The sequence below is a fragment of the Cynocephalus volans genome, chromosome 10, assembly GCF_027409185.1.
Source record: "Cynocephalus volans isolate mCynVol1 chromosome 10, mCynVol1.pri, whole genome shotgun sequence".
NCBI classification, from domain to species: Eukaryota; Metazoa; Chordata; class Mammalia; order Dermoptera; family Cynocephalidae; genus Cynocephalus; species Cynocephalus volans.
Window position 1 is genome coordinate 8,832,612 of NC_084469.1, and position 20,340 is coordinate 8,852,951.

The 20,340-nt window shown below is 51.0% G+C and overlaps 1 protein-coding gene across 1 annotated transcript; it reads left to right on the forward strand.

Moving 5' to 3' along the window:
* Positions 1-319: 319 nt before the first annotated feature.
* On the forward strand, positions 320-18,296 carry MYCBPAP (MYCBP associated protein). Its single transcript, XM_063112278.1, has 19 exons — positions 320-401; positions 5,856-5,983; positions 6,684-6,843; positions 6,997-7,100; positions 7,964-8,147; positions 8,404-8,519; positions 9,041-9,191; positions 10,073-10,188; positions 10,279-10,394; positions 10,880-10,991; positions 11,454-11,643; positions 12,131-12,318; positions 13,392-13,538; positions 13,974-14,384; positions 14,818-14,939; positions 15,648-15,763; positions 16,294-16,439; positions 16,595-16,762; positions 18,185-18,296. The coding sequence occupies exons 1-19, from the start codon at positions 326-328 to the stop codon at positions 18,284-18,286; spliced, it is 2,853 nt and encodes a 950-aa protein (XP_062968348.1). The 5' UTR covers positions 320-325; the 3' UTR covers positions 18,287-18,296.
* Positions 18,297-20,340: the final 2,044 nt, after the last annotated feature.

Consider the following 20,340-nt stretch of genomic DNA (forward strand, 5'->3'; position numbering starts at 1 on the left):
AGCGCCAAGGCCCCGGGTTCGGATCCCATATACGGATGGCCGGTTCGCTCACTGGCTGAGCGTGGTGCTGACAACACCAAGTCAAGGGTTAAGATCCCCTTACCGGTCATCTTAAAAAAAAAAAAAAAAAAAAAAAAGAAAGTGACTGACAAGCAGTCTCCGCCCAAGTTGTTCGGTGGGTGCGCGGTCCCGCGCGGGCGCTGGTTGCTATGGACGCAGAGGCGGCCGCTGGCGGGCGGGCTAGCGCGGGGCCGCAGGGGACTGCGCAGCCTCGTCGTCTCGGGGCAGGGCGGCGCAGGGCCACGCTCCCGGCCCGGGGGGCACCATGAAGTCTCTAAAGAAGGATTCCCGCCTCAGAATACCTTCAAGCCGGTTCTTTGAAGCCCCAGAGACCTTCAAAGGTTGGCGCTGGCTGCCTTGGAGCTCAGGAGAACCCGACAGGGGCAGGGGTTCTTGGGGTGGGGCCTGGACGGTGGGGGTGACCCCACGGATGGAGGTGAAGATCACTGGGAAATGTGGTGTGGGACACAGGAACCTTAGACATGATGGACAAGGTGGAGACCCTCGAAAGGAGGAGGCTCAGCTCACTGGGCCTTGGGGATAGGGACATAGGAAGTGGGGGGCTGACAGAGGGGCTTCAGGGATCAGTGCTTGGGGAGATGGCCTCAGGCAGGAAGGCGTAGAAGACTTTCACCTCTAACGTATTTTAGGGTGGCACTCAGGAGGCAGGATCCCTGGACTGGGTGAGATGCAGAAGAGCCAGGAAAGACTTTTAAGGCTAGAGGGGCTAGGAACCCCCGCTCCCCCATGCCTAACTCGGTTAATTCTGTTTCTGACTGTCTTCTACCACGCTTTCCCGCCGGCTGACACTGGTCCAGCTTCTTTAACCTGGAAGGTCGCTAAACATAACTCCTGGCCTCTGCAGCTACCCTTGGTTCCAAGTGGGAGAGCTACAGGGTGTCTGACAACAGATTGACCCCCATGGACATGTTCCCATTTGCAACCCGCCCCCTCTTTGATCTTTTTTTGCTCTTCCCATTTATTGAAGACCTACTATGAGTGAGCACTGTGTGACTCCATCTCTCAAGACCGCCAGTCTAGTGAAGAGCCGGAGGAGTAACCAGACAAACGTAGAAACATAAATCCTGTGGTATAGGCATCCATCGGGACTAAGGGAGCTCAGAGCACTTGACCCAGGCCTTGAGTAGTAGAGGTAGTGGGGAAGGATTTTTGAAGAAAATGACATCTATGGCAGACCAAAAAATAAAAATTGAAATTAAAAAAAATGAGGGGTTTGCTTTCAGGTCCAGGGAGCAGCATGAATTCATAGAACTATGAATTTGAGAGCCAGAGGGGGCTCCACAGGTGAGCAAGGGCCAGACCGTGGAAGAGCTTTTCGTGCTAGATCAGAAAGTCTGGGTGTGCTCTTGCAGCATCAGAGTGAAAGCTCAGTGTGAGGAGAGGGGCAGTCTTGGAGTCAGTAGGGTCCCCTGGGAGGCCCAGAAAACTAACAAGAGCCCAACTGCTTTTCAGTATGGCTCTCTTTTATGCTTCTTCATAGTATAAAAGTCCAATTGTTTCATGACATACTTTTTAATAGCTGAGAGAGAGAGAAAAAAAATATCTGGTCCCCTTTTCCAAGGGCAGTCAAGGGCTTTCCTAGCTATTGCCTCCAGCTCACCAGTTTCTGGGAGATCTTATCGGATTTCAACTTTCTGCAGTAAACAAATCAAGGAAAGATTTTTCACTGCATATTTATTTTTAATAAGGAGAAAATTTAGTTTGTTACATAGCCCTTGAGTTAAGAACATGCACCAGAGCGAGGAGGGAAATAAAAGTGTTTAGCATGCAAGATACCTTTTTTTTCTTAAATCTCTCAGGGAAGCCTCTAATGTAGTAGAGCAATACTCTCTCCCCCCCACCCCACCCCCACCCCCCAAAATGTGATCTTGTGATCTTGTGCTGTGTATCTCCAAGGTCTCAGAATCATAAGCAAAAAGGCAAGCAAATACGGTGACTGAATAATGGACCTGAGAGCACATTTAAATCCCAGGTTAAGAAGCCAGGAAGACTCCCAGCCAGTACCAGATTCCCTTCCCCCCACCAATTAAAGCTGCCCTGGTAGGGACCATTTCTTCCTTGGTTCTCTCAATGCAGCCCTAAGGTCAAGGTCGGAATTTCTCAAAGACAAGGGCTGGCCAGGTAGCTCAGTTGATTAGAGCATGGTGCTGATAACGCTAAGGTCCAGGGTTTGATCCCTGTACTGGCCAGCCACAAAAAAAAAAAGAGAGAGAAAATAATTTGCCAAATGCTTTAATTGATGCTAAAAAGAATAACATTTAGATAAAATAAGAAGCGGAAAAACAGAGTCCAGGTTTCTTCCCCCTCCATAGTTCCTCCCTCCTCTTCTCCCACCCCCTTCTCCCCACCGAACCTGAACACCTTGCTTCTAGTTGCCTGGCCTAGCTCCAGTAGAGGTGTCACCTGAACGCCTGGTACAAGGGGGCTGGTCTCCTTGACCTCTTCAGCTATCAGGATGAAGGGAAAAATGCCAGTTCTGTGGCCTACTAGGATCCCCACTCAACTTGGGTTTCTAGAACAAAGAACAGGAAAGGGCTGAGCCTTTACAGGTTCAGTAGTGAGACACACCTTAACCCCGTGGAGTCCTTCGCAGGTCCTGAAATGACCCCCAGGGACTCGTCCTTCCTGGTCTCCCCAGCTTGCCTCTGACCCTCCAGTCCGTCTGCTCTCCCTTACCCCATGAATTGTTTTGAACTGCTGCTCTTATCAACTCACACTCCTGGACCAAAGATCAGAAGCCTAAGTCGTACTTTACAAAGCCACCATGCCCTAGTTTTCCTCTCATCCCCATCAGCAGCCCCCACCTCCCCAACAAGCCTCCTGTGTCACCACACAACACACACATGCTCAGCCCTGCCTCTAGCTTTGCTCTAACCGTGACCTAACCTGGAACATCTCTGTTTGCTGCTCCACCTCTGCAAAGCCTTTTCCTGGGAAGCTGCCTCTGTAGCTGCTCGTTTGAACCTTCTTTAGAGCCCTAAACTGTCATCCACGTTGATCTGTTCCTTCTTTGCTGTCTGACCAAACCTATTGCCTGTGCCACTAATGTAGGCACTTATATTGTCATGATTGGTGTGTATTAGTGTCTGTTGCATTTTTCAATTCCTCAAGAGAAGGAGCCATATCTTAACCTTTATACCATCTTCTCTGTTGTTTATATCACATTTAACTTTAAAGTATATATATTATTATAATGAATATTTTTGTTTTTTGTTTTTTGACCGGTAAGGGGATCACAACCCTCGGCATGTTGTGGTCCGCACCACGCTCAACCAGTGAGCCACCGGCCATCCCCATATAGGATCCGAATCTGCGGCCTTGGCGCTACCAGCGCCGCACTCTCCCAAGTGAGCCACAGGGCTGGCCCTTATAATGAATATTTTGTTAACTAGAACACACCGTTACCTGACTGTACACAGTAACAGCATTTTTGTACTGCATTCGAGATAACTTTCTCAGTAAAACCTCAGACCAGTTTCACTGACTATTTCAATCTCAAACGAAAAATTAGCTTCTCTATCACTGAAGGGATGGGAGCCTTAGCGCCCAGAAATCTTCAGCAATGTCGAAGGTTTATATTTACCTGTGGTAATTACACACTCACCAGCAGTAAAAAAACACACATCCGGGGATGTTTAATCCCTTGGGAACATGTAGACCTAGCCAAAGTGATGAACAGAGGAAGCAAATGTCCCAGAAATATAAATAATACCAAAATATTTATAAAAGCAGACCTTCAACGGGTACCATTTCTCTCATGGGCTGCCACCAGCTTTGGTGAGTTTGTGTAGAAGGGAGAGGAGAGTAGAAATCAAAACCCAAGGCTGCATCTCCTCCTGTGGCAGCAGATCAGACCAGAACTCAGGTCAGGCTGCTCAGCCCTGCATGTGCGTTTGTGTATGCGGAGCCATGTGTTTGACTGACACTCCTGAGCTTCTGCTGACTGCTTTGCTGAGGAGATGGATGGTGGCTGTAGGCTGAATTTAGAGTTCTGTTTGGAATGATTCTGGCTTGGGTTTTGTTTTTTGGTTTTTTGTTGTTTTGGTCACCAACTCTTTGAACGTTTCCTAAAAAATCATTTGATTTTGTTAACCAAAACACCTGCCTTGATGTTTTAGTGATAAACATCTTAAAGATTAGGGTACTGTGAGAAGCAGTGGATAAAACCAAATTTTGTTTTAAACTCCCTGAGGGCAGGATTTAGGTTTTCTTTTGATTGTTTTGTGTAGGGCCTTACATCAAACCATTCTGAACCAGAAGAAGAAGACGGGACCAACAGCCAGAGAAACGGGATGTATTTGAGTGTTAGGCCACCTCTGGGGTAGGAAGGCAGGGATGTGTCCTCATTGGAGAGTAACCCACTTTCGTTGTCAATGCTGTGCTCTGACTGCATGAGAGGAATAGGCTCAGATCTCTCCGCTTTTCTCCAGCCACTGCTGTCATCAGTTACTTCATTACTGCAGCAGACTCTTAAATAATCTTATCCTCAGTCTTGCACCCCCTAATCCATCACTGGCTGTGCCATTGCCCATGCAATAAAGACAAGCCTTTCCACGGCTCACTAAGCACTTTGAGACATGGCTCCCACCTCCCTCTCCTCTTCCCTCCCTCTTTGGGCACTGCTTCCTGCCTCCTGCCTCAGCACACTCTGGCTGCTTAAAAATGCATGCTTTGAGTTCCAGGGCTGTGACCTCTTCTTTTCTGCCTCTAGGCCTCTTCATGCTGTTCCCTTTGGAATGCGTGTTCACCTTTGCTCTTTCCCTTGTCTAACATCTCTTCATCCTTCAGCTCTCAGTTTAAACATCAACTCCTCAGGAAGTCAGCCCTTCCTGACTGCCCCACAGATGGGCTCGCCCCCTTGATGCTGCCATAGTAAACACAGCTCAGTCTGTGTGACAGTCTTGTGTCTCACATGCATTGGGGTTGTTGAAGCCTGAGACACTGCCTTATGTCCCCAGTGCCTAGCACAGTGTCTGGCACATGGAAGCTTCTGAAAGTAAAATAATGTGAAATAAGTGGTCAATGGTGAATGGTCTGCTGCCCTCCAGAGCATCTGCATTTTAACCGGTATCTGAAGAAACCTGATACCTTCACCCAGAAGGGCTCAGGGCCAGCACTGGAGGGGGCTAAGAAGACATCTAGTTCAGTTGTCCCATACCACTGCAGCACAATCACCTAGGGAGTTTAAAAAATTACAGCTGCCCAGGCCCTGGCTCCATGCAGGAGCCTGGAAGCTGTATTTGTAGAACTCCCCAGAAGATTCAGACATTGGACTAATATTTGAGTACCACTGATTTAGTCCAACTTCCTGTTTTTACAAATGGGAAGACTGGCCGGCCTGTGGCTCACTTGGGAGAGCGTGGTGCTGACAACACCAAGTCAGGGGTTAAGATCCCCTTACCAGTCATCTTTATTTAAAAACAAACAAACAAACACAAAAACAAATGGGAAGACTGACGCCTAGAGACTTTAAGTGGTATAGTGGTATATAATGAGGTTGTCCAGCTTATAAATGGCACAGCCTGAAACAGAACATCTTCTGACCTCAATTTTGGCAACAGAAGCCTCAGTCACTGTGGGGGGCCAGGGGGAGTGGATAGGGGGACCCTCAGGAGAGGACTCCCATTGCCCCAGCACTGTGCTGCCCAGGCCACCTTGGCAGCCAGCTCTGCCCTCCATCATGGAGTTAATATATATATTTATATTTTTAACTTTTATATTTATATATACAGAAAGAACTCTTTAAACACTTATAACTGTCTGCTTCTCTTCAGAAAAGAAGCGGACAAAGGTACCTGAACAGCCCACACCCCCCATTCAGGAAGAGCCTGAGCCTGTTAGCAATGTCCTACAAGGAGATGACATTCTTGCCTTGGCCATTAAGAAAGAAGACTTGAAGAAGGTGAGGATGGAGGCAAGACTCCCTCACCGCGGAATCTTCCCTGCCAGCCCTGTGTGGTCCAGAACATCAGCCGTATCTACTGTCTCTCCACTCTCTACTCATAGGGAGCATATAATTCCATGGGAAAGTCCATTGGACACAAATTCTTTTCACTTTAGCATCTAAAGGAATTTACTATGTTGTTTGTTTTAACATTGCTGAGATTCATATAGAACTACCAGGGAAATGGGACAATGAGTTATCTTGCTTCCCATGGAGACAGGTGCATTATCTCCCTCCCCCGCCACCCTTGATGGACAGGCAGTATAGGGATCTAAACCCTTAACCTCAGTGTTACAAGGTGGCGCTCTAACCAACTGAGCTAACCGGCTAGCCCAGTCCCCACTTCACAGAAGGTAAAACGAGTTTGAGCAGCAAAGTTACAGATGTGGATAAAGCTGCTAAACCCTAACCCCGTGCTTTACCTGGAAGAGTCAGCCCTTTCTCACCTGAACTGTCTGAGGTATAAGATGTTATTTTTTTCCCTCCAGGGCATTACTAAGTCTGTTACACAGGCATCTTCCACAGAACATATAGACAGAGCTGGAGAAACACACTTGTCAGCCTTCGGGAATTCCACCAAGAGCTAGGGCAGAGGCGATGGGTGGTGCTCTTCCTCCTTCCCAGCTCAGGCGGAATTCTCTGTTTTGTTTCTTTTTAGCAACATGTTCCTCGCCTTGCTGAAACGGAAGATAAACCTGTCATTACCCAGAAATTTATCATTCGTAAATTCAAACCCAAGGATTCTAAGAGGAAGGTCTGCCACTTAGTAGCACATCCTGCCAATCCAGATGCAGCCACAAAGCCCCTGGACTACTCTGGTATGCCCAGTCTTGGCCCCGGGTATCACTGGTCTTTGAATTCATCAGTCAGTCTTGAAAGAAAGCTGGGTCTCCATCAGAAAGTCACCCGCTTGAATAGTTTACATCAGCCACCTACAGTTTGTCTTTCCCTGTCCCTCTTTTTCTCCCTAGGTCCGGGTAACAGCTTCGATGGCAGTAACCAGATCCTGCCCCACCACATACTGGGGAGCCTCCAGGACTTTAAGAGAATAGCAGTTGCTCGAGGGAACACCCAGGTTTGTTTGTATAGAGCCACCTGGATGAGAGAAGTCACTAAAGTCATTTCAGGCTCCCACCTGGCAGAGTCAAGCAGGACCCAGGTTAAAGAGACAGTCCAGTCTCTGGGCCTCCCGTGCAAGATAATGAGTGGCCCTCCCCCTGAAATAATTAGACACCTCAGTTGCAAGGCACAGAAACCAATTTAAGTTGGCTTCAACTGAAGTCAGGGATTTACTATAGGATATAGAAGTTGCCTTGTGGAGCCTAAAAGCAAGAGTGTACCCGGGTCTGGGTAGACTGAATCCAGAAAGGCATCAGGACTCAGGGCCCTCAGTCCTCATTCCCTCTGCTGTTCTGAACACTGGCTTCATTTTTCTCCCTGGAGACGGGCCTGCTCTCTTCAGCCACGTGGTGGAGGAAGGTGGCTTCCCACTGCTCCCTGGGTCACATGAAGAATCTGTCTTTCTGACCCTTCCCCTCATGCAGTGTTTCCCTCTGTCTCTTAGACTGTTTGCTTCATTGGTCCCAGGCAAGGACTCTCTGCTCAGGTGTTAAGGGGCCTGGGGTCATGTAAAATGCCTGTCACCCTGGGTGAAGGGTGAAGTAACATTAGTAGGGAGGAAGACAGACACACCAAAGGATGTTGACCACAGTCTTAGAACAAAAGCTTCCTTTCTGGAGGAGAGAGGACTGACAGCTGCTTCTAGCCCTCCCTGGTTCTGTGATTTGTTTTCCGTCACTCACCACTCTGGGGTCCTGAAGAGGAGGGATTCTTAGCAGAGTGGGACAACACCAGGAACTAAGGCCTTTAGAAATCTCTGCTCAGTCCTGGTTCAGAGCCTTCTCACCACCCTGCACATGCTCACATTGTGTTTTTCAGCTGGCTAAGCTAATACATACCCCACCCTGCCTGATGGCCCTCCTCTCAGCTAAAGAAGATTCAGAGCAAAAAGCTCCCAAAGAAGAGAAGAGATACCCTTGGGCCCCCCGTCCTCAGCACAACTTTCTGAAAAACTGGCAGCGTCACATAACCCTGCGGAAGAGGCAGCAGGAAGCCCTCAGCAGTGAGCAGGGCGGGCAGGGCTCTTGCCTGGCCCCCATCTGCCATTGAGGCTCTGCCATGCTTTCTCTCTTCCCCGACCTGCCCAGGGCCTGGACTCGGGCTGACCACATTTGTGCTCTTTGCTCCTAAGAGCTTCTCGCTCTTAAGCCTCAGTGGGCCCTGAAATCAGCCCGGCGAGGGGGGCTGCCTGACACAGAGTGTCTGGGCCCCTGTTTGTCCTGATTTGGTGGAGGGGCTGCATTCCTGCCTCTTTCTAGGACTCCTGAAGAAGCCAGCTGGTGAGCTGCTGATGCACACCGGGGAGACTTACAGACGGATCCAGGAGGAGCGGGAACTCATTGACCGTATACTTCCAACACAGCACGATGGGAAAGTGAGGACAGCCATTCCTGAGTGCCCTGTGGGGTGGGGAACTCTGGACACAGGGATAGCTTGCCTCAGGTTGCACAGTTGGGGAGAAAAAAATCTACCTGTTGCAAAGCATTGTTAAGCCCTCAGGGCCTTTGCTAAATTATATCATTGGTCCTATTATTGGCTGTTTGGGTAATGTGTCAGTAATTCAGCCTGTGGTGGTTACTGGTAATCAGTTTGAAGAGAAAGATACCACAGGTACTGAGTGATTAAAACAGTCTTAGTGTTGGTCTCCTAAAAGCTTAGACTCTAGCTTTTGGACTATCCAAGCCACCATGTTTTGTTCTGGTATGTCAGTGCAGTACTGGTACCAACCCACACCATCTTTCTGGGGGCAGGTACAGGCTACCACAGGGCATCCTGAAAACAAGAAAATGGTGCTTCTCTTCTGCTTTCAGGGTAGCAATGAATTCCCCAGAGGGAGCATCTGTCCCCACCAGTATCTGGTCAAGGCAGTCCAACTCATTTGTCTTTCCTTGCCAGAGCTGTGAGGAGATCGGTGGGTTCTGGAGCCGACTGGAATACTTGGGAGATGAGATGACAGGTCTGGTCATGACCAAGACAAAAACTCAGCAAGGCCTTGTGGAACCAATCACTCACGTCAGGAAGCCCCGCTCCATCCAGCTGGAGACAGGTGAGGAGCAGGGCTGGCCCAGCACCATGCCCTGGTTCACTGTGGCCTTAGGCAAGTTCCAGAACGTTCCTGAGGTGCAGTTTCCTCCTCAATAAGAGGGCGACAGGAATGGTAGGAAAGGCAGAATAGGAGCGCAGGCCATGGAGCTGCGCTGCCCAGTACAGCAGCCTCAAGCCACCGGCAGCTATTGAGCACCTGGCATGTGGCCAGTCAGTGCTGCGATGAGCTATCAGTGTCAACTACACACTGGGTTTTGAAGATCAGTATGAAAAAAACAGATTTTATTAATAATTATATTGATTACATGTTGAAATTATAATATTTTTGATATATTTGGTTAAATAAGGTATTACTAAAATGAATCCCACCTGTTTCTTTTTACCTTTTTCAATGTGGCATCTAGAAAATTCTAAATGACATACATGGCTTGCATTTGTGGCTTGCATTATATTTCTGTTGGGTAGCACTGCTTTAGAGCATGCCAGACTGCCTGGGTTCAGGTCCCAGCTATGTCCAGTTTGTGAACTCCAGTAAATTTAACCCCTCTGGTCCTTGGTTTCCTCATCTGTAAAATACTCATAGGGTTGTGAGGGGTTAAATAAGATGTGATATGTATGAAGAGGTTCTGGCTCGTTGGAAAAGTAGCTGCTATGGTTATTTTTACTATAATCCGAAGATTTGGCTGTTTGGAAGCTAATTTTGCAGTAGTCCTGTGTAGGGCAGTGAGGAGGTATGGGGCAGGAGGACTGGAGTCCAGCTGCCACAGGGAAGCTGAATTTTTCATCCTTCCCAGAAATGGCGTGGGGATGGGTGCTCTCAGAATGCTTGAGAAGTGGGTGGGGGAGGAGGCAGGCAGCAGCCTGCCTTGGACCCCGCTCTAGGATTGCCAGCCCAGAGTGATGCTTGGTACCGCTACACCTGGGATCGGAGTCTGTTTCTCATCTACCGACGCAAGGAACTGCAGAGCATCATGGCAGAGCTGGATTTTAGCCAGCAGGTTGGTCATGCCTCCATGCCCCAGTCTGAAGCCCCTTAGGGTGGTGCCTGTCTTCCTTTAGCTAATCTTTCATTTCTCGGTCTCTCTGAGGATATTGATGGCCTGGAGGTGGTGGGCAGAGGGCAGCCCTTCTCGACTGTCACAGTGGAAGACTATACAGTGTTTGAGGGGAGCCAGGAGAGCTCCTCTGAAGACATGATGCACTTGTGAGTCTAGTCTGTGCCCTAGGGAAACAGTTTGAAGAGGCTGTTTTTGCCCCAAACCCACAAATATTACAGGGCAGGCTTTCCTCCCTGAAATCAGGGTGCCTCCATCCCAGCCTCTCAAGAGTGGCTTCCACCCTCTCCTCTGGCCCGTTCCAGCACCTGTGTGAGCTTTTCTATCATCTGCTTCTTTGCAACAGCCAGCCTCTAGTGGGGATTTCCCAGACATTCCTTTGCTGGTTAAATGGGGCCCCTCCACAGTCACCCACTCCTTACATATTGAATGGCTATGGCAGGAGGACGTGAAGGGACTGTGTTTCTAAGAACCTCATGCCTAGAGGGATGGATGAGGAGGAAGCTGAGCTGGAGGGGAGCTGATCACACTCCACTGCAGAGCAGAGCTGGTCATGTTCCTAGCCATTTCGGTGGTTCCATGTGGCATGTCTGTAGCAGCCTCAGGGAAAATAAGTCACTGGTTTCTCTTACAGAGATTTATCGACCATTTACCCTGATGTGGTCCCCTTGCCTATTCTTGGCCCTTCTCTGCTGTTCTGTGGGAAGCCAGCTTGCTGGATCAGAGGCAGTAACCCACAGGACAAGGTAAATTGCCTTCCCCCTTATGCACCTGCTGGAAGGGACTTCCTCGTGAGTGCAGCCCCACGGTGACTGCGGCAGTCACAAGGAGCCTGCACGGTCTCCTATTTACGTTTTTATCTGGTTATACAGTCTGAAAATGGTAACAACACTAACTTGAGCAAGAATAAAATCACAAGGCTGAAAAGAGAGTGTCACAAGCCCCCCAGTTTGTACCTAGCCCCCATGCATGTAAATAAGCAAACCCTCTCAAACAGGTATAGCTGTAAGAAGGTTCTAAGATATTCTTCAGATGCTAAGGAGTGAAAATGCTTGCTGGGTATAAAATCCGTTTTTTATCTTCTCTTCTTCCTATCAATGGTAACCTCAGAGAGAGCCACTACTGGGGTATGATACCACTGTTTGACAGTGGCCAGGCCTTGGAGGGGCCTCCAGCAAAGATGTTCCTCATCCAACCTCCTTCCCCAGAGGCAGGTTGGAATTGGTGTTCGCTTGACCTTTGAAACCCTAGAAGGGGAGAAAACCTCTTCAGAACTGACTGTGGTCAATAATGGTACAGTGGCCATTTGGTATGACTGGCGACGGCGGCCCCAGCTGGACTCTTTCCAAGACCTGAAGAGAAACAGGGTGCAGCGGTTTTACTTTGACAACCGTGAAGGTGGGTACCTGGGAAAAGCAGCCCTACTCACTGGCTCCTGGCTGGGGCTGGTTTTGTCCTGTGTCTGTGAGACACCCACAGCTCCTGCAAGTTTGAGCCCCTCTTTCCAGTCAGTCTTGTCCCTCCCGTTTCTTCTGTGAAGAGTGTAATCTAACTATTCATGTCTGTTGAGAGAACAATGGAACTCTTGAGAACACAGGGAGGTGAGCTACCATGGAGTAGAAACGTTCCATGGGCTCAGTTACCTATACACACAGGCCTGGGGCTAGGATGACCAGCTGTCCCTGTTTGTCTGGGACTTTCCCAGTTTTAGCACTCAAAGTCCCACATCCCAGGAAACCCTCTCAGTCCGGCAAACAGTTGGTCACCTGACCGGGGCTCATTAAGTGTATATGCATAGCTTAGGGCTCAGTTAACTTTATATACTTGCAGGTTTAGGACTCCTCTGTCTTCTGCTTGCTGAAACCTCTGTCTCTGTCTCTCTCAGGTGTGATTCTGCCTGGAGAAACTAAAAACTTTACCTTCTTCTTCAAATCTTTGAATGCTGGGATCTTCAGGGAATCTTGGGAGTTTGGAACCCATCCCACCCTTTTAGGAGGTGCTCTCCTGCAGGTCAATCTCCATGCAGTCTCCCTCACTCAGGACATTTTCAGGGATGAGAGGAAGTTACTGGAGGTAAGGGACCCAGGACTTTGGTCCCTGTGGACACCAGGTAGGTTACCCTGGTGTTCTTCCTGGCAGGCACTGAAATAAGAAATAAGAAATCTTATTTCTACCAGCCTAAGAGGTGAATTTTTTGGAAACGGGTAACTACTCTTGTGCAACAAACACTTCCCAGGGCTTTGTGATATAAAAGATGGGTGGGCAGGCTAGGGGAGGGACAGCTTGCAGCCCCACGATCCCAGCCCCCGCTAAGTTAGAAAGAAATGAGACTGAGCCTTAAGATGCAGACTGTGTGGAAGTACTTAGTTGAGTCCACACAGAACGATGCCCCTTCACACTAGTTTTGTATTTTGTTCACTGCTCTCCGGTACTATGAGTGGAGTTGCATTTAACTGACAAGGCTTCAAAACCTGAGAATAATTTAAATAGCAGGGGTGAGTCTGCCCAGCATCCCACTCAATAAGCTGACCCCTAGGGTGAGTGCGAGGTGGGGACTGGGAATCTGCCACCCACTCGGATTCACAGTGTGACCATCTGGTGCTGTGCCTCCTGGGATTCTGTGACAGCTGTGCTTTTTTATTCATTGTGGCTCTCAAACACAAGCCAGCTACTTCAGCTGGGGCTCAACCAGCAGTAATCAAAGGTGATTCTGACAAATGTCATGTTTGCTTTCTTCACTGACTATAGGACCAATGTCTCATGCTAAATTCCCCTCTGCGGGGTTTCTGTGACACTGTCTGCATGGCCAAACTGGATGAAAGTTCACCACCATTCTCAGCAGTGCCCAAACTGTGCACCCCCACCCCTGCCCTGCTTCCTAGTTCACCCCCAGGTCCCACGCAGGAGAAGCTGTTTTCTGGGATTGGCTCCCTCTGGATCCTTTTCATCCTGTTTTAGGGAACAAGGATGTTTGGAGAGACCCAGAGGTTTTTGAGTCTTGGGATAGGTGTGTGCGAGAGAGAGACAGACAAAGATGGGAACTTGAACCCTGGGAAGACCCAAAGTCCTGAGGGATCAGGCTCCCCTCAGGATACACGGGTTTTAAGGGCCTGGGCTGCTGTCTCGTGCCACCTTCCTTTTCCCAGAACAAGCTGGCGGCCCACGAGGCGGTCACCATTGTGCAGAGCGTGCTGCAGGAGCTGCTGAGGGGTGTCCTGACCCCAGACCGCACGCCAACACCTGTGGATGCCTATCTCACTGAGGAAGACGTTTTCTGCTATAGGAATCCTCAGGTATAGGCCCAGTGCCCCCACGTGCATGCCCTGCGTGACACTGACAGCAAACCCTTCTGCGTGCCAGGACCTGTGCTGGGCCTCTTCCACAAGTATCTCACTGTTCCCTCTCAGCAGTCCTAGGAGAGGGATGCTATTTATAGCTTCATTTTACATTGAGGAACTAGAAGCCCAGAGAGGTTAAGTAATTTGCCCAAGATAATGGAGCTAGCAAGTGGATGCCTGGTGAGAACAGAGCTTCACAAAGTCCTCCATTCAAACCCAAATGCAAAAAAAAAGCTTTAAATTGAAGATGCTCAGGTAGAAAGGGAGCTGGAGAACCCTGCTGGCCACAACCCTTCCTGCTGGCTTCCTCCCTGCCTCCTCCATGGGTGCTCTTGAGGGTGCCCATGCCCTGGCCACCCCCTCACAAGTCTTTCCTTGCCTCTACTGCAGCTGCGTTACCAGCACCAGGTGGTGCAAAGTCTGCACAGGCTGTGGCACCAGTACATGATCCTGCCCCATAAGGTCGAGGAAGCCAGGCCAGGCGAGGAGGAGCACCTCAGCCCCCGGGCCTGGCTGGCCATGCCCCAGTCAGCCCTGATGAACTCTGAGCTCTTGCCAAACTTCAGGAGCTCAGTTTCAGAACCCCAAGTGCCCCGGCAGGAGAACGAGGCCCTCAGGGATGCCCGAGATCCCTTGGGGTCCCAGAAGACTGGAGTGGGCACCATGGTTTCTCAGCGAAAGAGCATCATGGAGGAGATCCTGGTGCATGAGAGCCCAGACTTACAGAGCAGCAAGAGTCCCTGGGAGCTGGATGACTTTCCCCCACCCAAGTGGAACCTCTGTTTGGAAGACTTCCGAAAGGTGCTTCCCAGACCCTGGAAGGGGTTGGTGGAGAATGGCCCTGGCACAGCCAGTGCCAGAACCTCTGCCCTGAACCAACAAGGGAGGCTCCAGCAGCCCCTCTTCCTCTTTGTGCAAAGAAACAAAACCTTCTAAGGGCCCAGAGAAAGCAGTCTCTTGGGTCATCTCTTTTTGTCTGGGGTACCCAGGCCACTATGGTAAAAGGGGCTCCCTGTCTGACCCTGGAAAACCTTGGAGAAGGAGTTCAGGGGTACAGATTTCTGAGGGAAGTCCCAGGTTCCCACAGAAGGCACCCCAGACAGACTCTCCATGGCTACATCCCCTCCTCGTTCTTGATCCTCTGGGCACCTGTTCCCATGTCACCATGCCTGTCATGAGAGGACACAGGGACCCTTGGTGTCCTGGTTGCCCATGGTGCCTCTGACCCTTTCAGGCAGTGATGACACTCCCTGAGGAGAGCCAGAGAGAGGATGCCCTAATCAGGCTCAACAAAGCAGCCCTGGAGCTGTGCCAGGAACAGAGGCCATTGCAGTCCGACTTCCTGTACCAGATATGGTAGGTGCCCCAGCCAGTAGAGCCGCCCCATCTCCCCTTTGTGGCATCGGGCCAGGGGTCTTGGGCAGGCAGGGCCAGGACTCGGGTCTGAGCTCCCGTTGAACTCAGGTTGCTACAAGATGCTGCCAATATTCCAGGCTCTGGAACCTGCCAGAGCAGCCCCTGAAGCTGCCTGCTGCTCTCTGGGGAGCAGTCACAGCAGAGTAAAATAAAAACCTTGTCTTTTTTTTTTTTTTTTTTCTTTCTTCTGCTTCTTTCCTTGTTCTTTCTCAATGAAAAAGAAACTTTTCTTTTTCTGTCTGTCCAGAACTTGCTTGGATAGCCTTGGGGAGCCTTTGCAAGGTCCTCAAAACACAGTTCCAGGAGCCTCATGCTGGAGGTCTCATGCAAGCTTAAGCCCCTTCAGTGCAGCTGGACCCAAGTTCAGCCATGGTTTCAAGCTGGAGTTTAGACTCTGGAATAGGACTGAATTAATGCAGGCCTCCTGACCCTAGTCATGGGCTGTTTTTTCTTGGCTGCCACCCAAGGGAAGCCAAAACCCCATCGGAGTGCTTGCATGGGAGGCGATGAGCTTTTGACTGCTTGGGGGTGTGGCATGTCCATGGTAGTTCCTGGCACCAGGGTCTTTGAAGGGAGGGAGCTGAGCCTCCGCAGATTCAAGGACAAATGAGGAGCGATGGCTTTTCTCCAGTATGTCTTGCCCTCTAGTTTGCAGCTGTGGCAAGATGTGATTGACAGCCTGGTGAGCTATTCCCTGTGGCTGAGAGCTCTGCTGGGCCTGCCGGAGAAAGAGACCATCTATTTGGATGTGCCAGAAGAACAAGGTCAGACCTAGTGCTACCACACTGCTGTGTAGTCTTCCCCATCCCTCTGCCCGGACGGCAGTGGTGCCTCAGCCATTTGTATCCCTGTGGTGGAAATGCTGTTAGATTGAACCCCAGGAGGCCCCTGCTACTCTTCTATCTACAGCCAGGATCTGGGACCCAGAAGCTACCTTAGCAACCACCTTAGTTCAGTCCCCTCATTTTACAAGTGGAGTCCCAGAGAAGTTCAATGACTTGTCTGTGGCCATACATGGGGGAATGGTGGAGTTGGGACTAGAACCCAGGTCTCTTCCCTCTGCCCCACAGCCCTGCTCCCCAAGGTCACATGCTTGGATGAGGGACTCAGAGAAAGCATGTCCTCATAGGACTCTAGGAGGCCTGTGGGGATTCTCTGAAAGCTGCAGAGGGCACTGCCAGGGTTCAAGGCCATTCCCCTCTGCTTCCTGTCTCATCTCTTGCATCAGCACATAACTGTGGGATCGGCTAGGCCATGGGCGCTTGCCATATTATTTTGCACTCACCTCCCCTAGATCAAAAATCACTTCCCATCATGGAAGTGAAGGTGATTGCTGGGAGAGTGGGGAAGGAGGAGCGGAGAGGGGCAGCCCAGGAAAAGAAGCAACCGGGAATCAGAGACAAAGAGGACAAAAAAGGAGCCAAGTTGCCAGGGAAAGAGGCATGCTGGGACACGGTCCAGGCCTGGGGTGGGGTTGGGGAGGGCACTGGTGTGGCCATAATGCCCCAGCTGTCCCAGTGGGCTGCTATTGGGAAAGTCCTGGACCCACCTCAGAAGCTCTGGAAGGCTGTGCTTGTGTCCATGTCTCCACGCAGGACCGGCTCAACAGCAAGAAACAGAAGGCAAAGGACGACAAGAAAGTAATGAAATCTGCAAGTCGGGAAATTTCCTTGGAAGATCCTGCCCCTGACACCACCATCCCCTTTCAGGAGCCCATAGACCCCCACGTCATGGAGAAGTACATGCAGAGGCTGCACACTGAGGTGAAGGGAACAGCCAGCAGCCGTCCCTCCCCTCGCTCCCACCTGCCCTGTTCACAAACCAGAGTGCCCGCTCTATGGGTGATGGAGGCAGAGCTGCCTTGTGAAGGGCATTCTATGTGCAGGACAGGCCTCGTGCATGAGTGACATGCCTAGTGCGAGTATGTTGGGTGACGAGCCCCATGGAAACAAGAAGACTGACCAGGGTTGGGGCAATGGGGAAGGCTGGGTGGGGGCAGGGTGGGCCTCAGTGAGAAGGTGACTCCAACAAAGACTTCGATCCAGGGAGGTGAAGACCAACCAGGTGACATCTGGAAAAAGTGCCCAGGCAGGGGGAGCAACTAATGCAGAGGAGGGAGCGGCCAATGTGGCTGGAGGGAGGGGGGCCACAGAGGAGCAGCAGGTCATGTGGGGCTTTGCAGGCCATTGTGAGGACTTGGGATTTTTCTCAAAATGTGAAATGATGCAGGACTTTGAATAGAGGGGTGATATGCTCTGACTCAGGCTTTAGAAGATCTTTCTGGTTGTCATTTGGAAAACAGAGTCTAGGGGAACAGAGAGGAAGGAAGCCCTCCACATCCTGCTGCCTCCTCTTCCTTAGGTGTGTGCTGGCAGACGTGTTCCTTGAGAGAACCCACGTAGGGTGCATTTCCATCGGTTGTAAAGGTTTTGAAACACTGGAGAGACTTCATCATGATCTATTCTTAGAGATTCACTTAGGTTTTTTGTTAGTTTGTTGTTTTGTGGGGTTTTTTGTTGTGGTTTGTTCTGGAAGAAGGTCCACAAAGCCATGTTCGATATGTCAACGTGTCTGGTGATGATGCCTTATCTTCCTCCGATGCGGACAGCTGGGGAGCTGGGATTACGTAGTGCAGTGTGGTAACATTCCGGATCTCATTTGATCAGAAGCTCCATTTGCTACTGGTGACACCACTGAGACTTCTGATGGTCTGAAGGACTCTGAGGACTCATGGAGATAGACTTCCTTGGCTCTTTGAAATGAAGAATCAACTTGCCTAGGCTTGTGTGGTCAAGCCCCACTGGAGGACTTAGTCTTGGAAACCTTTTAGTATGTGGATCTGTGATCTTCCAGGAAGGAAAGTTGGCCTCTGGGAGGCCAGAATAGAATTGGGGCTGAGCGCAAGACCACCCCAACGGACTAAATGGGCACAGCTCCCTAGGCTCCCTAGATTTGCCCCTTTGACGTCTCTAGGCTCTAGTGCCCCTATATTTCAAAGGCGCCAGTGCAGGATTACCTCCCCAGACTGATTTGAAAGATGAAACTATTTGCAAAATCAAAGTTCTACAGAAATCTCTCACAACTTTGTTTTTTCCCTCTCTAGCTGTTCTCTAGTAGCTCGGTTGATGTATAGGTGCTTTCCACAAAGCAAACTTTTGCCTGTGATGTCTGTCCCATTCTTCCAGGTCTATGGGCTGCTGGACACCCTGGTGAGTGACCTGATGGTCCTGGCTGATGAGCTCGGCCTCATAAAGAATATCGAGGAGGCTTTGTGTCTTTTAACCTGACTTGGCCCAAGCAACCTACAGAGAAACTGGTTAACAAACATCAATAAAGAACCTTTAGGTTTCTGCCACTTCTGTGTGCCTCTGTGTCTTGGATGTTGGATCTGGATGAAGTCACCTTGTGGCCCAGGTCCTCCCATGTCCCATCTGCCTTCAGACTCCCTTACTCCCAGTTTCCTGGTGCCACCCTGCAGCAGGGGAGACAGACACACCTGGGGAGGTGATGTGAGGGATGACGCACAGAAGAGCAAGTTGGTAGCAGGACCAAGAATGAGGTGACAGGACAGAGTGTCACCCCTTGTAGTCCCTGCCTCTGGTCTTCCTTGGCCCACACTTTTAGGGTCAGGCTTCCTGGAGCCAGGGCTTCCCAAAGATGACAGTGAGAGTAGGTGGGGAACTAGACCCATGGGACCTGACTCCCTGAGATCCTCCCACTTCAGCTGGGTCCCAGGGCCCCACCCCAGGCCCTGGAGGTCATGCTCACCACACCTCTTAAATCCCAGAGCCCAGACCCCCTTGTCCTTGGCCAGAGGTTATTATTTGGGGTTCTAGTCTGTCTTACCCTCCTCGTGTGAAATCATCTGGCCTCGAGTCATTGTTTTGCATCAAAAACAGCTGCTGGACTTGATGCTCCCTTCCTTGCTCAGGGGAATGTGGATTGGGCTAGAAACGGCTCTTGGAAAGAAAGGTGCTGTCAGTTCAAACTCAGTGCCACAGTTGTTTCCTGTCCATAATAGCCATTTGGGGCTGTGCTTCCTGTGTTGAGTGGGCTCCAGGCGCCCAGAGTTTGAAGAACAACTTTGCTGATGGGGGTGGACTTACTGCCTTTCAGTGCTGATGGAGTAGAAAAGGTGAGGGTGGGAGGCTGGGTGAGTGGCCACAGGCTCGGTTCCCCTCGGGTTTACATACGGTATTTCTGATAAGGTCCTCAAGCATCCTCTAGTTAAGATGGGAGGAGGAAGTTTGGAGAAAGCAGGACGCTCCATCCGTGTGTAGGAGAGGCAGAGAGGGGGCTATGCTTGGGTCCCCAGTGGAAGGCAGTAACTCCACCAAAGGGCCGGCCCTAGGAAATGGTCCTGCCTTCCCCTTTAATGTCCTCCTGGCCCAGAGGAGGAAGGTGGAGGTGGTGAACCCCTCCCCTCCGCCCTGTTTCCTGTTGAGGAGGCAGGGGAAGGGTTAACTCCCTGCAGGGTAGGAGTGGGTCGCCAGCATGCCTGTGGCCATGGCTGTGGCCGGCAGGCAGCGTGGCAGCGTGGCAGCGTGGCGGTGGTCGGTAGGCAGGCCTCCCACCTCTGAACACACCACTGGCCGGCAAGCAGGAAGGGGTTAACACACCCAGCGCTTCCTCCTGTGTCCTGTTACTGCTGAGGCAGACCTGCCAGGCCAGCTGAGCAACTTTCCTGGAGTGCTGCTGGCTGACTGTCGTTTGGCCGGTATCAAGCAGGCAAACTGGCAAGAGGCAGAGCTGCTGTCCATTCCGGGGACCCTGCATCTGCCCTTCTGAGTGGTCTGAGCCTCCTGGGGGAAAGTGGGTCTCAGGGACGAGGGTCCATGGTGGATGGCTCTGGAGACGCTCCCGAGGCTGTGCCGTCCCCTGCCACACAAGTCAGAGGGTCACTGCAGAGGCTGCTCAGCCAGGGCTGGGGCCGAGGGAGCCTGCACCGGAGGTAAGCTTCCTCTTGGGGTCCCTTCCTCGCAGCCGTACTGCCCTGCATGGAAGGCAGGGGCAGAGAGTGGGCTTGGGGCTTAGTCTCTTTTCCAGGTGCAAGGGAGGGGGGCTGGGAGGGCTGGTCCACAGAGCACCTGGAGGCTTCTTACCTGCATCTCTCTCCCTCCCTGCGACCCCCAGAAAGGGTCTCACTCCTCATCCCAAGACTCCGCTTATTTGGTGGCATCTTAGCATCTTTCCCCACAGACTCTTGCACATCTCTGCTATTCCCCCCTTTTCAGCCCCTGATGTACCTCTAGCCTCGCGCAGCCCTCACCCCACTCCAGTGCCCTCAGACACAGCCACCCCGGGGCTGATGTAGTAGACAGAAGTGTAGAGCTAGAGCTCA

What these genes read in the sequence shown, in the direction of transcription:
- MYCBPAP (XM_063112278.1), top strand. Translation starts at nt 326, where the DNA reads ATGAAGTCTCTAAAGAAGGATTCCCGCCTCAGAATACCTTCAAGCCGG. An exon ending in AAAGCCCCTGGACTACTCTG is followed by an intron (nt 6,844 to 6,996) that starts GTATGCCCAGTC and finishes TTTTCTCCCTAG; the next exon opens with GTCCGGGTAACAGCTTCGAT. An exon ending in TTACTTTGACAACCGTGAAG is followed by an intron (nt 11,644 to 12,130) that starts GTGGGTACCTGG and finishes TGTCTCTCTCAG; the next exon opens with GTGTGATTCTGCCTGGAGAA.